Source organism: Hypanus sabinus, chromosome 1 (genome assembly GCF_030144855.1).
Source record: "Hypanus sabinus isolate sHypSab1 chromosome 1, sHypSab1.hap1, whole genome shotgun sequence".
NCBI classification, from domain to species: domain Eukaryota; kingdom Metazoa; phylum Chordata; class Chondrichthyes; order Myliobatiformes; family Dasyatidae; genus Hypanus; species Hypanus sabinus.
The window spans coordinates 71,738,241-71,756,130 of NC_082706.1; the positions used below are offsets into that span (position 1 = coordinate 71,738,241).

At 38.1% G+C, this 17,890-nt stretch overlaps 1 protein-coding gene across 12 annotated transcripts in view; it reads left to right on the forward strand.

Moving 5' to 3' along the window:
- LOC132394572 (protein MTSS 1-like) overlaps positions 1–17,890 on the forward strand; it is a 286,259-nt gene that overhangs the window by 202,800 nt on the left and 65,569 nt on the right. For all 12 annotated transcript variants that reach the window (XM_059970935.1, XM_059970926.1, XM_059970960.1 and 9 more), the window contains 2 exons: positions 7,364–7,455; positions 8,460–8,534. In XM_059970935.1, the coding sequence (XP_059826918.1) occupies positions 7,364–7,455; positions 8,460–8,534 (167 nt within the window). The remainder of the gene's footprint in view (positions 1–7,363; positions 7,456–8,459; positions 8,535–17,890) is intronic.

Below are 17,890 nucleotides of genomic sequence, written 5' to 3' on the forward strand. Positions count from 1 at the left end.
TCATGTCTTATGAGTCTGACTGAATTTTTTTGAAGATGTGACTAATACATGTTGATGAAGGTAGAGCAGTAGATGTAGTGTATATGGATTTTTGCAAGATATTTGATAAGGTACCCCATGCAAGGCTTATTGAGAAAGTAAGGAGGTATGGGATCCAAGGGGACATTGCTTTGTGGATCCACAACTGCTTTGCCCACAGAAGGCAAAGAGTGGTTGTAGACGGGTCATATTCTGCATGGAGGTTGGTGACCAGTGGTGTGACTCAGGGAGCTGTTCTGGGATCCCTACTCTTCGTGAATCTTATAAGTGACCTGGATGAGAAAGTGGCAGGATGGGTTAGTAAATTTGCTAATAACACAAAGATTGGGGGTGTTGTGGATAGTGTGTCGGAGGTTACAGTGGGGCATTGATAGGATGCAAAACTGGGCTGAGAAGTGGCAGATAGAGTTCAATCCAGGTAAGTATGAGGTGATTCATTTTGGTAGGTCAAATATGATGGCAGAATATAGTATTAATTGTAAGACTCTTGGCAGTGTGGAGGATCAGAGGGACCTTGGGGTCCGATTCCATAGGACACTCAAAGCTGCTGCGCAGGTTGACTCTGTGGTTAAGAAGGCGTACAGTGCATTGGCCTTCATCAATCGTGGGATTGAGTTTAGGAGCTGAGAGGTAATAATGCAGCTATATAGGGCCCTGTTCAGACCCCACTTGGAGCACTGTGCTCAGTTCTGGTCGCCTCACTACAGGAAAGATGTGGAAACCATAGAAAGGGTACAGAGGAGATTTACAAGGATGTTGCCTGGATTGGGGAGCATGCCTTATGAGAACAGGTTGAGTAACACTGGCTTTTTCTCCTTGGAGCAACAGAGGATCAGAGGTGATCCGATAGAGGTGTATAAGATGATGAGAGGCATTGATCGTGTGGATAGTCAGAGGCTTTTTCCCAGGGCTGAAATAGCTAACATGAGAGGGCACAGTTTTAAGGTTCTTGGAAGCAGGTACAGAGGAGATGTCAGGGGTAGTTTTTTACACAGAGTGGTGAGTATGTGGAATGGGCTGCCAGCGATGGGGTGGAGACGGATATGATAGAGTCTTTTAAGAGACTCCTGGATAGGTACATGGAGCTTAAAAAAATAGAGGGTTATGAGTAACCTTAGGTACTTTCTAAGGTAAGGACATGTTCGGTGCAGCTTTGTGGGCCAAAAGGCCTGTATTATGCTGTAGGTTTTCTACGTATGTTCTAAGTTTGAGAAATTGATGTTCATGCTATCCAGTTGGAGCTACCCTAAAGGAAATTAAGGTGTTGTTTCTCCAAACTTAAGTGTGGCCTTATCTCGGCAGTGAATGAGGTCATGGATGGACATATCAGAATGGGAATGGGATCCGCAGGGATCGCTCCCTACACGATTCCCTTGAGCTTTCGTCCCTCCCCACTGATCTCTCTCCTGGTACTTATCCTTCATTTTCATTTTCAATCATTTTTTTATTGATTTAAAAAAATAAGAATAAATACAATTCAGTGGAGAAGTTATATTAAATACATATTTCAATAAAAGTACAAACAAAGAAAGGAATATGCACTGTCAAAATCATATATAGTATAGTATTGAGCTAATATATAAAAGGAACCACAACTCCTCTTAACAATTCATTAAAAAAAGACTCAAAATTTTTATTGTTGAGAAGAAAAAAAAACTCACTAAACTAACCTAAAATAAAACAAAAAAAAAAGACCTGGCTGTCCATTTGAGGATATAACTACAAAAAATAGGAAACAATCCTTCTGGTCAAATCTGAAACATCACGAAGAAGAAGAGAAAAGATTACCTAAAAATGTAAAAAAAAAGAATATTTAAATCATATGAAAATATTGAATGAAAGGTCGCCAGGTTTGCTCAAATTTAAAAGATGAATCAAATGTCCGACTTCTAATTTTCTCCAAGCTTAAACTCAACATAATGGAGGAGAGCCAAAAAAAACAGTAGGTGGGGTGGAATCTTTCCAATACAACAAAATATCTCTCCTAGCCAATAAAGTTGAAAAAGCTATAATACGTTGAGCGGAAGCTGGAACATTTCCTGCTTCCTTCAGAGTAATCCCAAAGATTGCCGTAAGTGAATTAGGTTGTAGGTCCAAACCCATGAGTTTGGATAACGTTCTGAAAACATCTTTCCAAAAATTAATTAACTTTATAAAGGACCAAAACATATGAGTTAATGTGGCCACCTCAGCATTACATCTGTCACAGGTGGGATTTATATTAGAAAAAATATGCGCTAGTTTATCTTTTGACATATGCACCCTGTGCACTACCTTGAACTGAATCAAGGAGTGACGGGCGCGGATAGTTGAATTGTTAACTAAATGATAAATTTTATTCCATTGATCATTGAAAGTGACTCCCAAAGTTCCAATTCCCAAGCATGTTTAAACTTATCATTAGACATCATTCGTAAATTCATAAGCTGTTTATATATAATGGCTATCAATCCTTTTTGAAATGGTTTAAGCTGAAAAATAACATCTATCATATTTGGTAAATGAGCAAATGGATAATTCGGTAACAAATCTTGTAGAAAATTCCTAACTTGTAAATAACTAAAAAATTGTAAGTAAGATATATCATATTTATCCACTAGCTGCGAAAAAGACATTAAACAATTCTCTAAAAACAAATCTATAAAAGTTTTCATTCCTTTAGTTTTCCATGTTAAAAAGGCCTTATCCAGAATTGATGGTTTAAAAAAAATAGTTAAGATGGATATTACTAGAAAGAACAACGTTATTTAAATCAAAAAATCTACAAAACTGAAACCAAATTTTTAATGTATGTCTAACAATGGGACTAAAATCTTATCTACCAATCCTAGAAAACAAAAAAGTAAGAGGAGCTCCCAGTAAGGAAGCCAAAGAAAACCCCCTTACCAAGCTCTCCTCCAAGTCCAACCATGAAGTACAGTCCTAATTATCTATACCGTAAATCCAAAAAGCAATATAATGAAGATTAATTACCCAGTAATAAAATCTAAAGTTTGGTAATGCCAATCCTCCATCTTTTTTAATTTTTGCAATAAAGGTTTACTCAATCTGGAGCTCTTATTATTCCAGATATATGACAGAATCATAGAATCTATTCTGTCAAAGAACATTTTCGGTACAAAGGATGGAACAGCTTGAAACGTACATAGAAGTTTCAGTAAAATTACCATTTTTATAGCATTTTTTTTGCCAATTAACAACATCATCATAGGCAACCATTTGGAAAGCATTTGTTTTGTATATTCTATTAGAGGAAGAAAATTAATACTTATATAAATCTTGAAAATTTTTAGTAATTTTAATACCAAGATAGGTAAAATAATTTTTAGCAATATTAAAAGGCATTTGATCATAATAGTCAGAATAATTATTAATAGGAAATAATTCACTTTTATGTAAATTTAATTTATATCCAGAAAAAATATTAAATTCAGTAAATATGGATATCATAGAGGGAATAGATTTTCTAGGGTCTGAAGTGTAAACTAATAAGTCATCTGTGTATAATGAAACCTTATGTAATTTATCCCCTCTTAATACCCTAAACAGATTTAGAATCCCTAAGAGTAGTAGCAAGTGGTTCTAAAACCAAAATAAATAATAAAGGGCTAAGAGGGCAACCCTGACGAATTCCTCTATATAATCTAAAATAAGGAGATTTTTGATTGTTAGTTATAACCGCAGCCATCGGGGCTTGATAAATCAGTTTGATCCAGGAAATAAATCCTGGACCAAAATTAAACCTCTCCAAAACCTGAAACAAATAAGGCCATTCTACCCTGTCAAAAACTTTCTCTGCATCGAGAGAAACAATACATTCAGATTCTTAGACTGAGGGAGAATAAATAATATTTAACAATCTTCAAATATTAAAATGTGAGCACCTATTTTTAATAAATCCAGTTTGATCATTTGAGATAACAGTAGGCAAAATATTCTCAAGTCTGTTGTCTAAAATCTTAGAGAGAATTTTAAAATCCACACTCAATAGGGAAGTTGGTCTATAGGAGGCACATTCAGATAGATCTTTTACTTTTTTAGGAATCAGTGAAAGTTTGACAAAGTTGTGATGTAAACATTTCAGTAAAGGTCATAAAATTACACTGTATATCCATCTGATCCCAGAGCTTTCTCTAATTGCAAAGAGGATATAGCCTTGGCTATTTTCTCTTATTTAATAGATGCATCTAGTGTATTAATATCTTGAATAGAAATTTTAGGTATATTTAATTTTTGCAAAAATCTATTCACAACAACAGTATTATCAGGGAATTCAGATTTCTAAAGATTAGAATATAAATCCATAAATATCTTATTAATTTCATAAGGGTCTAATGTTTCAGTTCTATCTGATCTACAAATTTTCAAAATCTGTCTTCTAACCATATTTGCCCTTAACTGACCAGCCAGCAGTTTACTTGAATTTATCACCATATATTTTTAAAATTGACTTTTAGATTTAAAAATTTGCTGTTCAATGACAAAGGTCAAAAGCAGATCATATTGTGTTTGAAGTTCAACACTTATATAGATCTTCACTAGGTTTTACTGAGTACGCTTTATGTATCTCTCTAATTTTATTAGTAATCACTAAAAGTTCCGCTATCGTTTTCCTTCTTAAACCTGCTGAGTATGAAGTTATTTGTCCCCTGAGAAAAGATTTTGTCGTATCCCATAAAACTAAATTTGACATACCTTCAGTTGTATTAAGTTAAAAAAATATAGAAATTTTCTCCAGAAGCAAAAAACTGCACTGACTTGACTGGAGGTGACGTCATAATTGATAGAAAATGTAACCTCTTAGAACTATCAAATTGAGAAAAAAAACGAATCTAATAGCCCCATCCTTCAAAGCCCGAAAATTAGCGACCCAATAAACAGGCCAAAAGCTAAACCTAATAACCCTTGACCCCATCCTCCATTTTGCAGTAATATTAAGAAAGTATTATATTTACCCCACCGATTCCAGACATAATAAAAGAGAACAAATTTCAAATACTGTAATGTTATGTCTAACAATAGTTAAAATGTAACTAATGACGGACATCTTAAGTTCATCTAAAGTAAATGAATCATGTATTCAGAAAAAAATAAATCCAAGCAAGTAGTATATTATGACTGGTTTTTTTAAGAGAACTTACAAGTCATACAAAAAAATTAAGTGTGCGTGTGTGTGTGTGTGTGTGTGTGTGTGTGTGTGTGTGTGTGCGTGTGTGTGTGTATATCTCTCAAACCCAAAGCAATATTGATGTTAAGACAAGTGAGAAGAAAAAAAATTAAATCAGACCAGGTCCTGTGTGGACATCTATAAAATGTAAAACAGGTTTTCTTCAAAACAACTACAAATATATGCTAATTATTAACAAATAAGAAAGGGATTAAATCAACCAAGTCCTGTACGAATATCCAAAGAGCACAAAATAGACTTTCCTCAAGATATCTATAAACATCTCCCAGCTCAAAATTACCTGTTCAGGTTACAGTCGGCATAATGTTAATATTTTTAATAAACTCCCACCCATCAGCTGGAGAAAGAATCCTTTGTGGCTGAGAGTCAGGAGGAAAAATTATCAGACGAGCGGGATAGCGAAGCGATGGACGGCAGTTTTTTTTTATACTGGGTATACTGGGTATTTCCTTCTTTCAGCAAAAACCTCAGGAGAAAAATCTTCCACTATACGAATTTCAGTTGAATTGTAGATTAGTTTCCCTCTTTTTCTAGCCTCTCGGAGTATGGCTTCTTTGGTTGTATAATAATGGAAGCAAGGTATGAGTGGTCGTGGACATAGTTCAGATGAACGCTGAGATCTCAGAATTCTATTGCTCGATCAAGCACAGGGTTCGCTTCAAGGATCTCACTAAAAAGTGAATACAGCATATCAGAGAAGAACTTTAACAGGTCGTCAGTTTCAGTATTTTCAGGCAAACCCAGTATACATAAATTCCTCCGGTGCGCTCTGCTGTCTATCTAAATCAATCATACTTTTCTTCTTGATAATTCCAAAGAAACTTCATTAACTTTCTTTTCCATAGATGAATTCTTCAATTCTCATTCGTTGATAGTTTGCCTGAATAGTTCCTGTTACCTCTCAATTCGATGAGTAGACTGAGTGTCTGAAATTGAAAGTCCAAATTCTTCAGAGATTCTTGAACAGTAAAGGTGGAGTTTTCAAGCTTCCCCCCATCAGTTTATCAATCTTAGTGTTAAGTGAACCAAATTCAGATCTTGTATTAAAGCGAATTTTACTGCTAAAGTAACAGGTTCCTCTGACTTCTTTTATTTGTTCAGTTTGTTTTGTTTTGGGGAAAGTCTTGCTGCTTCTCAATTCAATACCAGATCGATTTCCTGCCATCATGGTTAAGTCATAAATCCTTCAACAGAAATAATGAGCCTTCAAACTTAAAACAAATCTATCAGTGGAATGTAAGATATAAAAAAGTGGAGCCGCGGTAAAAATGTGTCTCACTCCATTCTCTGCAAAATGGAGGCTCGATACTTATCCTTGAAAGTGGAATAAGTACTTCACCTGCCCCTACACCGCCTTCTGCACTACCATTCAAGGGCTCCAAACAGTCCTTCCAGGTGAAGCGATACTTCACCAGCAAGTCTTTTGGGGTCATGTACTGTGTTCATGCCCCTGGAGTGGCCCCTTGTATATCAGTGAGACCCGATGTAGATTGGGAGACTGCTTCACTGAGCTTCTACACTCCATCCACCATGTCCTCCTCCACTGTCGGGATAAGGCCACACTTGGTTGGAGGAACAACACTTTATATTCCATTTGGGTAGCCTCCAACCTGATGGCATGAACATCGATTTTTCAAACTTCCAGTAATGCCTCCAGCACCCCTGCTTCACCGTTTCTCATCCCCTTGTCCCTCTCTTATGTTATCTCCTTGCCTGCCCATCACCTCTCTCTGGTGCTCCTCCACCCCCCCCCCCACCCATTTCTTCTTTCTTCCATAGCCTTCTGTCTCTTTCACCAACCAATCTCCTAGTTCTTTGCTTCATCCCTCCCCTTCCAAGTTTCACCTATCACCTGACGTTTTTCTCTTTCCTTCACGACCTTTTAAACTTCAGCTTTTTTCTCTCCAGTCCTGTGGAAGGGTTTCGGACTGAAGCATCGACTGTACTGTTTTCCAAGTATGCTGCCTGGCCTGTTGAGTTCCTCCAACATTTTTTGTGTGATAAATGGCAAGTAGTGTGTGTATTGTTATTACAATACATGCCTTGATGTTAAATAACCTTATGTTTAAAATGTAGCATTCTTCTTGTCTTAAAAAAATTGCCTTTGCTAAGTTTAATGCAATTTTGTTAACCTAGAGCTTTGATCGATTGCCTGATAAATCCGCTGCAGGATCAAATGGAAGAATGGAAGAAAGTGGTTAATCAGCTTGACAAGGACCATGCAAAGGGTACACTTAATCACACATCATTGCTTTAAGTTGTAATTTGAACGAACAATTAGTTAAAAAGACGTTTGTCTTTTTGAAACAAAATCTGCAGCAATTTACTCTAGTTTTGCAGATAATTTAAAATAAATGTTTTCCTTTGTTGGATCTTGAGTCTTGTGTGATCCAAAGATTTTTTGAAATAAGGCATAACATGTTACTTACAGTCATTCTATCAAGTTCAAAGTAAGTTGAACAAAAACAGGATTCCAGTAGTAGCAATTAACCTATAAAATAGCTAGGTTTGAGTGACGTGACTCTTGCTACTGAAAACTAAGAAGTTTCTAGAAAAATACAGAAGCAACCATATCTTAATTGCTGGGATATTCACTGATCAATTAAATATACAATATATAGGTAACATATAAAAAATAAAGCAAGCATGGGAAAGTTGAACTACAAGAAAAATAACAATTTTACACCCCAATTCAACATGGATTGAGAATAAGAGGTCAGTTATTTAAAACAGAGTTGAGGAAAAACTTCTTCTCCCAGAGAGTTGTGGAGGTGTGGAATGCACTGAGCTAGATAGATATCTGATGGATAGGGGAATCAAGAGATATGGGGACAAGGCAGGGACTGGGTATTGATAGTGAATGATCAGCCATGATCTCAGAATGGCGGTGCAGACTCGAGGGGCCGAATGGTAACCTTCTGCACCTATTGTCTATTGTTTGAAAGTCAGTTCAGGGGAAATGTTAGTAGCAGTCAGCCAAGAAAGTGCAGGTGTATCTATCATATTTTGTACACAGATTACGAGTTGGTCCTGGTTTTCGTAATGCTACCCACCTTAATCTTCTCTCTTCAGTTATGATAAAGGTATAAATTCAAGATGTATTTCAGATTTACTAAATAGAATTCAATGCTCTTACTAACCTGACTTATGCAGCAAAATATAGAAATTGTTTCAGTGGTGAACGCAATATTACAAAATGTAGATCTTGACAATAGTTTCCTTTTCTTTAAAGAATATAAGAAAGCTCGTCAAGAAATCAAAAAGAAATCGTCTGATACATTGAAACTTCAGAAGAAAGCAAAGAAAGGTACTTGATCTCAAAATTTGCCAATTTCTGTCTTTACAGATATGCAAATGCATTGGGTGTTTCATTTTATTATGGCAGAGGAAGAATCAGTTCCTAACACAGACACAGACAGACAGAGACACCTGGAAAGAATCAGCAAGTCAGGCAGCATTTATGAAAGTAAATGGACAGTCAACATTTTGTGCCAAAACCCTACATCAGGATTGGAAAGGAAGAGAGAAGACACCAGAATGAAAAGGTGGTTGGGAGTGGGGGGAACAGAAAGGAGAACAAACTAGAAGGTGACAGGTGTAGCCAGGCGAGAGGGAAAGATAAAGAGCTGATAGGAGAGGAGTGGACTATAGCAGAAAAGGAAGATGGAGTGTCACCAAGGGGCAGTAATATGCAGGTGAGAAGAGGTAAGAGGCCAGAGTGGGGAATAGAAGAAGAAGGCAGAGGAGGGGAAAAGGAAATCAAGTGACCAGAAAGAAAAATCAATGTTCATGCCACCAGGTTGGAGGCAACCTAGACAAAATATGAAGTATTGCTCCTCCATCCTGAGATCCCTGAGAGTCACCTCATCGTGGCAGAAGAGGAGGTCATGGATGGACCGACATGTCAGAATGGGGATAGAAATTAAAATGGTTGGCCACTGGAAATTCCACTTTCGGCAGATGGAGTGAAGGTGCTCAATAAAGCAGTCCCCCAATTTATGCTGGATCTCACCAATATAAAGAAGGCCGCTTTGGGAGCCCCAGTACAATAGAGGACCCCAACAGATTCACAGGTGAAGTGTTGCCTCTCCCAGAAGGACTGTTTGAGGTATGAATAAAAATGAGAAAGGAGGTGTAGCATTTCTGTCATTTATAGGAATATGTGTCAGGAGGGACGAACAACAAGGGAATCACAGAGGGAGTGATCCCCACAGAAAGCAGAGAATTGGGGGAGGGGGAAGTAAAGTGGTGTTTTGTTGTATGATCCCTTTGAAGGTGGTGGAGGTTGCACAGAATGGTGTGTTTAATGCAGAGGCTGAATGGAGTGGTAAATAAGGACAAGTGGAACTCTATCCATATTAAGACAGTGGAAGGAGGAGTGAGGGCAGGCGTCCAGGAAATGGAGGAGATGCGGATGAGGACAGCATGAATGGTTGAGGAAATGAAACCGCATTCTTTGAAGAAGAGAGGCATCTCTGATGTCCTGGAAACATGCAGCAGAGACAAGAGAGCTGAGAAAAGAGAGTAACATTTTTGCAGGACTCTGGGTGGGAAGAGATATAGTCAAGATAGCCTTGTGAAATGTGTCAGTAGACTGTTTGTCTCTAGAGACGGAGACAGAAAACTGGGATTGAGATGTCAGAAATGGACTAAGGGCCAGGTGGAAGTTGGAGGCAAAGTTAATGAAATTGACAAGTTCGGCATGGATGCATGTAGTTGTCAATGTAGCGCAGAATTCAACAGTTCCTGAAACGATGAGTGTGGATCTTCAGGCTCTTCTACCTCCGTCCTGGCGATGGTAATTAGAAGAGGGCATGTCCAAAATGGTGAGGGTCTTTCATGATGGATGCCACCTTCTTGAGACACTGCTCTTTTGAAGATTTCCTCAATGGCACGGAGGATTGTGCCTGTGATGGAGCTGACTGAATGTAAAACCCTCTGAACCCTCTTACTATCCTGCTCTTGAGCACCAAATGCCAGTCAGAAATTATCTCCACTGTACAATGTCCTAGAGTTTTTGGTAATATACTAACTTGTCAAATACACTTTATCTTTTGTAAAATAGTGTTGACTGTCTTGTAATTTTCTAAATGTCTTGCTATCACTTCAAAATGGATTCCAGCATTTTCCCAGTGACTGAACTTAGACTTACTTGCCTTCTGATTTTTGTCTCCTTCCTTAGTAACGTTATTTGCAGTTTCACAATCCTCTGGGACTTTCAGAACTAAGCATTTTGTTTTTTGATAGGTTATACCGATGCATCTACTTCCTTTGTAGCCACTACCTTAATATTCCACCATGCAGACTATCAGGTTTAGGAGATTTGTCTCATTTGGACAGGGTTTTAATTATACATTTTCTGGTACATAATATGACAGAACCTGTACAACTGATCAGTGCAAAATCTCTTCAGTTACTTTTGTCCAATTCTAACCTCAATTTTTGAAGGGGAGCAATTAGAGCTGTAATAAAATTTGTTTCTGTTTTAGTGTCAAAGCTGCTTGCATTTTTTTATATTTCAAATAAATTATATACTTGAGTAAAATCCTTTAGTTGTAATCCATATATGCCTTATCACAAAAACATGTTCAAGAATTTAAAAACCATACAGAATCTGATATTAGTATTTGAATAAAATATTTTTGGAAGAAAAGATGTTTTTGCCTTTCATAGATCATATTTTTCCTACTCAAGTTATCAGGCCAGACTCACTAAAGATTCTTGTTTTGTTTGAAAGTCAAAGCGTAGGATGTCTGTTCAATTTTCTGGAATATAATGTTTGAAGATCCTCTCCCTGCTACGGGCAGAAGTTCCCACTTGCTTCAAAAAGGCAACAATTATACCAGTGCCTGAGAAGAATAATGTTGCTGCCTTAGTGACTATCGCCCGGTAGCATTCACGTCGACAGTGATGAAATGCTTTGAGAGTTTGGTCATGACTAGACTGAACTCCTGCCTCAGCAAGGACCTGGACCCATTGCAATAGGTCAATGGCATTCGCTATCTCAGTGGCTCTCCACACGGCTTTAGACCACCTAGACAACACAAACACCTACATCAGCATTTAATACCATCATTCCCACAATCCTGATTGAGAAGTTGCAGAACCTGGGCCTCCGTACGTCCCTCTGCAATTGGATCCTCAACTTCCTAACCAAAAGACTGCAGTCTGTGCGGATTGGTGATAACATCTCCTCGCTGACAACACTGGTGCACCTCAGGAGTGTGTGCTTAGCCCACTGCTGTACACTATATATACACATGACTGTGTGGCTAGGCATAGCTCAGGTATCATCTATAAATCTGCTGACGATACAACCATTGTTGGTAGAATCTCAGGTGGTGATGAGAGGGCGTACAGGAGTGAGATAATGCCAACTAGTGGAATGATGCCACAGCAGCAAACTGGCACTCAATTTCAGTAAGATGAAGAGTTGATTTCCGGCTTCAGGAAGGTTAAGATGAAGGAACTCATACCAATCCTCACAGAGGGTTCATAAGTGGAGAGAATGAGCAGCTTCAAGTTCCTGGATGTCAAGATCTCTGAGGGTCTAATCTGGTCCGAATATATCGATGTAGTTATAAAGAAGGCAAGACAGCGGCTATACCTTATTAGGAGTTTGAAGGGATTTGGTATGTCAACATATTCTGACAGGCTGCATCATTGTCTAATATGGAGGGGCTGCTGCACAGGACCGAAAAAAGCTGCAGAAGCTTGTAAATCTTGTCAGCTCCATCTTGGACACTAGCCTCCAAAGTACCCAGGACATCTTTAGGGAGCGGTGTCTCAGAAAGGCAGTGTCCATTATTAAGGACCTCCAGCACCCAGGGCATGCCCTTTTCTCACTGTTAAAATCAGATAGGAGGTACAAAAGCCTGAAGGTACACACTCAATGATTCAGGAACAGCTTCTTCCCCTCTGCCATCCGATTCCTAAATGGACATTGAATCTTTGGACACTAACTCACTTTTTTTTTAACATTCAGTATTTCTGTTTTTGCATGTTTTTTAAAATCTATTCAATATACGTAATTGATTTACTTGTTTATTTATTATTATTAAGTTTTATTTTATTTATCTCTGCTAGATTATGTATGGAATTGAACTGCTTCTGCTAAGTTAACAAATTTCACGTCACATGCCGATGATAATAAACCTAATTCTGATTCTGATACTTAACAGTTTTGTTTCTTAACCACATTCTAAGTCATTAAAAATGTTGTGGTGAAGCTTTCGTGTGTGGTACCCTGCAAGTAAGCTAAAGACACTTGAAATATGTGTCATAGTGTGTTTATTTTCAACTTGTAAGATGTGTGGAGGAAATTCCTGCTTTGATTTTGTAACAGTAGTGCTTAATTTCATGAATATTATGATGAAGATAAATATATAGGAGCAGATCTTCCACTTCCTTTTAAATTTCCAGTCTCATATATCTGGACAGTGCTCCTCGGTTGTATTAAAGAGGGCAGTCTTATGCTGCAAGGGCAGCTCATGACTCTTTAGGATACAGTCCCTCCAAGTGAAATTGGCCGGCAGTGCTGATTTAATGGCAGAAGGTGGCACATTTTCAGCAGGCAGTTCGACATGCTGCTCTGTAATCCTTTGGTGCAGCACTACCTCTGGCTTTCTGCTAAATGGGAAACTGCTGCAGACTTTACTCAGGGTGAGCTCACTCAGGTGCATCTGGTGAATCCATGTTTGTGGGTTTGGCTTTAGCTCTGAATCAAAGACCACTTATTTACACTTTGGTTTTGTGGGTTGCAAGGTGCTTTACAAGGGTAGTTTTGGAACTGCTCTCTCGGCTCCCCATGAATTCCCCTTAAGTTCTTAAAGCCATCCTTAATGCTCTAACACTGAACAGTCATCAGTCAGAGATTCACATGGCTTGATATCCATTCCCTCAAGGTGGCTTTGAGCACATCTTTGAATCTTTTCCTCTGTTTGCCTGGTAATCTCTTCCCATTGTAGAGCTTGGAATAGACAGCCTAACCATTGCAAATCATTATATTTGAATTGTACACTTGAGGAAAATGCATTGAAAATCTGTACTTGGATTTGACTTCTATGAACTTCAACATCATAATGTTTTCAGTTGTGAAAGCAAATCTTGGTGTGACTCATTTCTGTACCATTTATCATTCTGTATCATTTATGAAATGAGAATACTAAATTTTGCAATTAAACTATTTGCGTGAAGTTTCAGTTCAGGAACATAGAATAGTACAGACTCTGGCCCACGATACTGAACTGACATTTTAACCTATTCCAAGATCAGTCTAACCCTTCCTTCTTACATACCTACCTTAGAGTCTTTTTTCACCACCACCCATAACAAGGGTTATCATTCTCTGCATGAAAAATCCTACAGTACCTCTGACATTCCCCCTCCCCCACACCATTCTTTCCTCCAATCACCTGAAAAGTAAGTCCTTTTGATTAGCCATTGCCACTCTGGAGAGAAAGGAGCTAGCCATCCATTCTTTCTATGCTTGTTGTCATCTTATACAGTTCTATCATGTGTCTTCGTACCCTCCATTCCAAAGAGGAAATCCTTAGTTCATTCAATCTTTCTTTATAAAATATGCTCTTTAATCCAGGCAGCATCCTGCTAAATCTCTTCTGTACTCTCTCCGAAGCCTCCACATCCTTTATATAATGAGGTGACCAGAAATGAACACAGTACTATGTGTGGTCATACCAGAGTATTATAGATCTACAACATTGCCTTGCAGATTTTAGATTTAACACATTTACCTTCTTAACCACCCTTTCAACTTGCTGTGCAACTTTCAGGGATTTATGGATTTAAGACCCTCAAGATTCCTCTGTTCCTTCACGTGTTAAGATTCCTGCCATCAACTTTGCACTATGCCTTCAACTTTGACCTTCCAAAGCTTATCACTTCATACTTTTCAAAACTAAACTCAATGTGCCTCTTCTCTGCCCAGCTTTATATCCAGTGTTCCATTGTAACCCAAACAACCTTTTACGCTATCCATAATGCCACCAATCTTCATGTCATCTATAAACTTACTAAGCTAGCTACCCCTCTACTTCTCCCATATAAGTCATTTATACACATCACAAAGAACAGGAGTCCCAGAACAGATTCTTGCGGAACGTCACAGGTCACCTGCCTACAGGCAGAATGTTGTCCATCTATAACAACCCTCTGGCAATTCGGAATCCATGCATCCAGGTTTCTCTGGATCCCATACCTCCTGATGTATTGAATGAACCATGGTAAACCTTGTTAAATGCCATATTAAAATCCATATACACCACATTCACCACTCTATTTTCATCAGTTTGTTTTGTTACTTCCGCAAAAAAGTAAATCAGGCTTGTAAGGTGCGACCTGCCCCTCACAAAGCTAGGTTGACTATGCTTTATCAGATTATGCCTCCTCAAATGCTCATAAATCCAGTCTAATAGTTTGCCCAACACTGATGTAAACTTCTGGTATGACTGTGACAGTGAGGATGCAAAGATCATTGCCAATGGTGTAGCAATCGTTTCCATGCTTCCGGTAGTAATCTGGGTATATCAGATCCAGCCCCAGAGACATATATCCTAATGTTTTTCAAAAGTTATGGGACTACCTCTCTTAACTTCAACATGTTCCTGTACATTAGCCTTGACCTGACATTAAGGACCTCCCTACCTCCTCCAAATCCATGCCCATGTTTCTTCTTTTATTATTATTCAGCTCTACCCTCACCTTAGTCATCCTTTTTGTCTCTTGTTCCTTTACCATAATATCTCTTTTTTGTAGAAACTTTGCCAGTAGTATAAACCTTGTTTGTATTTCTAGTTCTTTTTCCCATTGTGATTCTAATCCTTCAGATTTCAAAATGAAACCGCTAATATAGATTCCTTTCAGTATACTGAATTGGCTTTCTAAACTAAATTGAGAAATGAGTATTTTAACTCTGTACCAAATTGATACATTAGATTATTGAGTAGGGGAACATCAGATTAGCTCAGATCCCAGAGACAGCCTCCCTGTGTTTTGAAATATCAGCTGGAATTCCACTTGTCCTAGACAATCACAAGTGTAGGAAATAGATTCATTTGAAGCTTGAAGTCTTCCTTTGGCTCTAGAACAGAACTGATGATACTACAGTCAATATACAACGCTGGTTGTTTTGTGAAAAACGTGGCATCACCAGCAAATTAAGACAGGAAGAGAAGGAATGAATAATTTCCAGAAAGATAGGAATACTGATGAGGAAGTCAATTCCCTTTGTGAAGTGCATTCAGGGTCAAGCCAAAAACTCCTTGCACCTTTCTGTTGTTTGATGAGGGAAGAAGAATCAAGGGTCCAATAGTTATGAGGAACACCACAGTTAAGGAAGCAAGAGCAGCATATGGACATTATTGTAGAGTAAGTGTATTGCCTTTCTGGTCTAAGTTGAAGGCTGCTACTAATGAAGAGTATTCTGCAGGAAGAGGATAAACCATCAATGATACTTTAATCTAGGCCAGGGGTTCCCAATTTGGAGTCCATGGTTAATTGTAGGGTTCATGGCATAACACTTCAAGGCGAAAGTGCTTCAGCAAGTGATTAATCAACAAGATTTCAAAGTCATAATCTCTGAATTGCTCCAAGTGCCATGTACCATTGAGTATAGAAACAGGAGGCATACAAATGAAGGCAAGGCTGAAGATGTGCAGAAGGGAAGCCTAATGTCCTTAGGGCCTTGGGATTGAATGTGGGGAAAGCAGAATTTGTATAAACCAGGTGGGTTACAGTTTATTAAGACTAGGACACATAATATTGATGTGATTAGAGGTTGCTAGTGCTATTGGAAGGACTTAAGACAGGTTTAGGGGAGTGGGAAGCTGAGCATGGATCAAAAGTAAAAATAGAAAATTAAGGAATTTTGGAAGACAATGGGAGAACCATATTTGTGAAGGTGATCGTACTTCATATATCAAATAGTTACCATGCTTAATTATGCAAGCATAACAGCCTAAACTGTCATTTCCTTTGGCATAGAGGGTGATGAGGGGAGATTTAAATGAAGCTTACAAATTTACAAGGACTAAATGAAGTAAGTAGGATCCAATGTTGGAAAGATCAAACAAGGTTCATTAATTTGATCACTAGGGAAATATTTTTGTGTTGTGAGGGGGTGATGAGAATTCAAATCTCAGTATCTGAAATGGTGGTGAGGGCAGAAATCCTCATTGCCGATGTACCTCTGAGTACTTTTTACATATAGTCTGCAGGCACAATGCTGGAAGGTAGGATCAGACTAGCAGCTTTTTAAATCAGGAAACATACAGTCGACAGAAAATCCTCATTCTTGCCATAAATTTCCTGATTATTTAAATTGGCAATAGTAAAATTAAAAACATTTATTTCCATTAATATTTAAGGAAAGCTATTGAAAGCTCATCCACTCCCCAGTCTGCCTTTAATGAAAAGAAGAACAGCTTAACCAATTTGTAAAGGATAAAATGTTCATGTGTACAATCTTGTCAATTGAATCACCCAGAATCATACAAACGTACAGCCCTTAAAGTCCAGTTTGTCCATGTCTGTCTATGCTAGCAAGTCTGTCTATGCTAATCCTATTTGCACACTTGAGGCCCTTAACCCTCTACACTTTCCCTTTTCAGGTACCTGTCTAAATACCATCTAAATGTGTAATTATGATATAAATAAATGTGTTTTGAAGTCATCATTCCTGCCATTGAATTTGACAAACCTGCAAAGTCTATCATTTATTTTCTATATGAGAATCACTAAGTACTTCTTGACTCTGGAGTAGTCTGCCACACTGATATTTATGCCAATTATTAGAAATAGGATGCTGTAAAATCTGTTCATCTATATATGTAGTTATTGGAATTGACAGGATAAATCTGCTCATTCAGACTAAGTGAATATTTTGGGGGGCAGTAATTGTGGGCATAACAAATATCAACACAGCTGATATGGGACTATTGTCTGGCAGTGGGTTGTAGGACGAGTCCTAATTCAGGGCAAACATCCTATTATTCTGTCCAAGTAAATCAAGAACAAAACTTGTCTGTGTCTGTCGGAGCAGTGCTGCCAGGATAATCAAGGACAAGACCCACCCAGCCAACACACTTTTTGTCCTACTTCCCTCCGGGAGTAGGTCCAGGAGCATGAAGATACATATAGCCAGATTTGGAAACAGCTTCCTTCCAACTGTGATCAGACTGCTGAACAGATCCTGACCCGGATCTGGGCCGTACCTTTCAAATATCTGGACCTGACTTGCACTGCCGTGCTTTCCCTTTTCTATTTTCTAATTATGATTTATAATGTAAATTTTTATTATACTTCGATTTATACTTCAGGGAGCACAAAGCACAGAAGCAAATATCGCTGTGATGATTGTATGCCCTAGTATCAATTGTTTGGTGACAATAAAGTAGTTGTATGTATAGTCCAGATAAGCAAATAATTTTGTGTCACTATTGGATCTCTCACCAGATTTCAGTGAATACCATATCGCTGGACTCAGTGTTAAGTTTAAATTAATTAAACAAGTAAGCTTCATTCTACTCTTCTGATCTTTCTGGTGAAATTAATGACAATCTTCCCAATGTTACATGCAGCTGCCAAAATTTTGCCATCCTTTTGTAGACACAGTAATGATTTGCTTTACTTAGCTTTGTATCATCA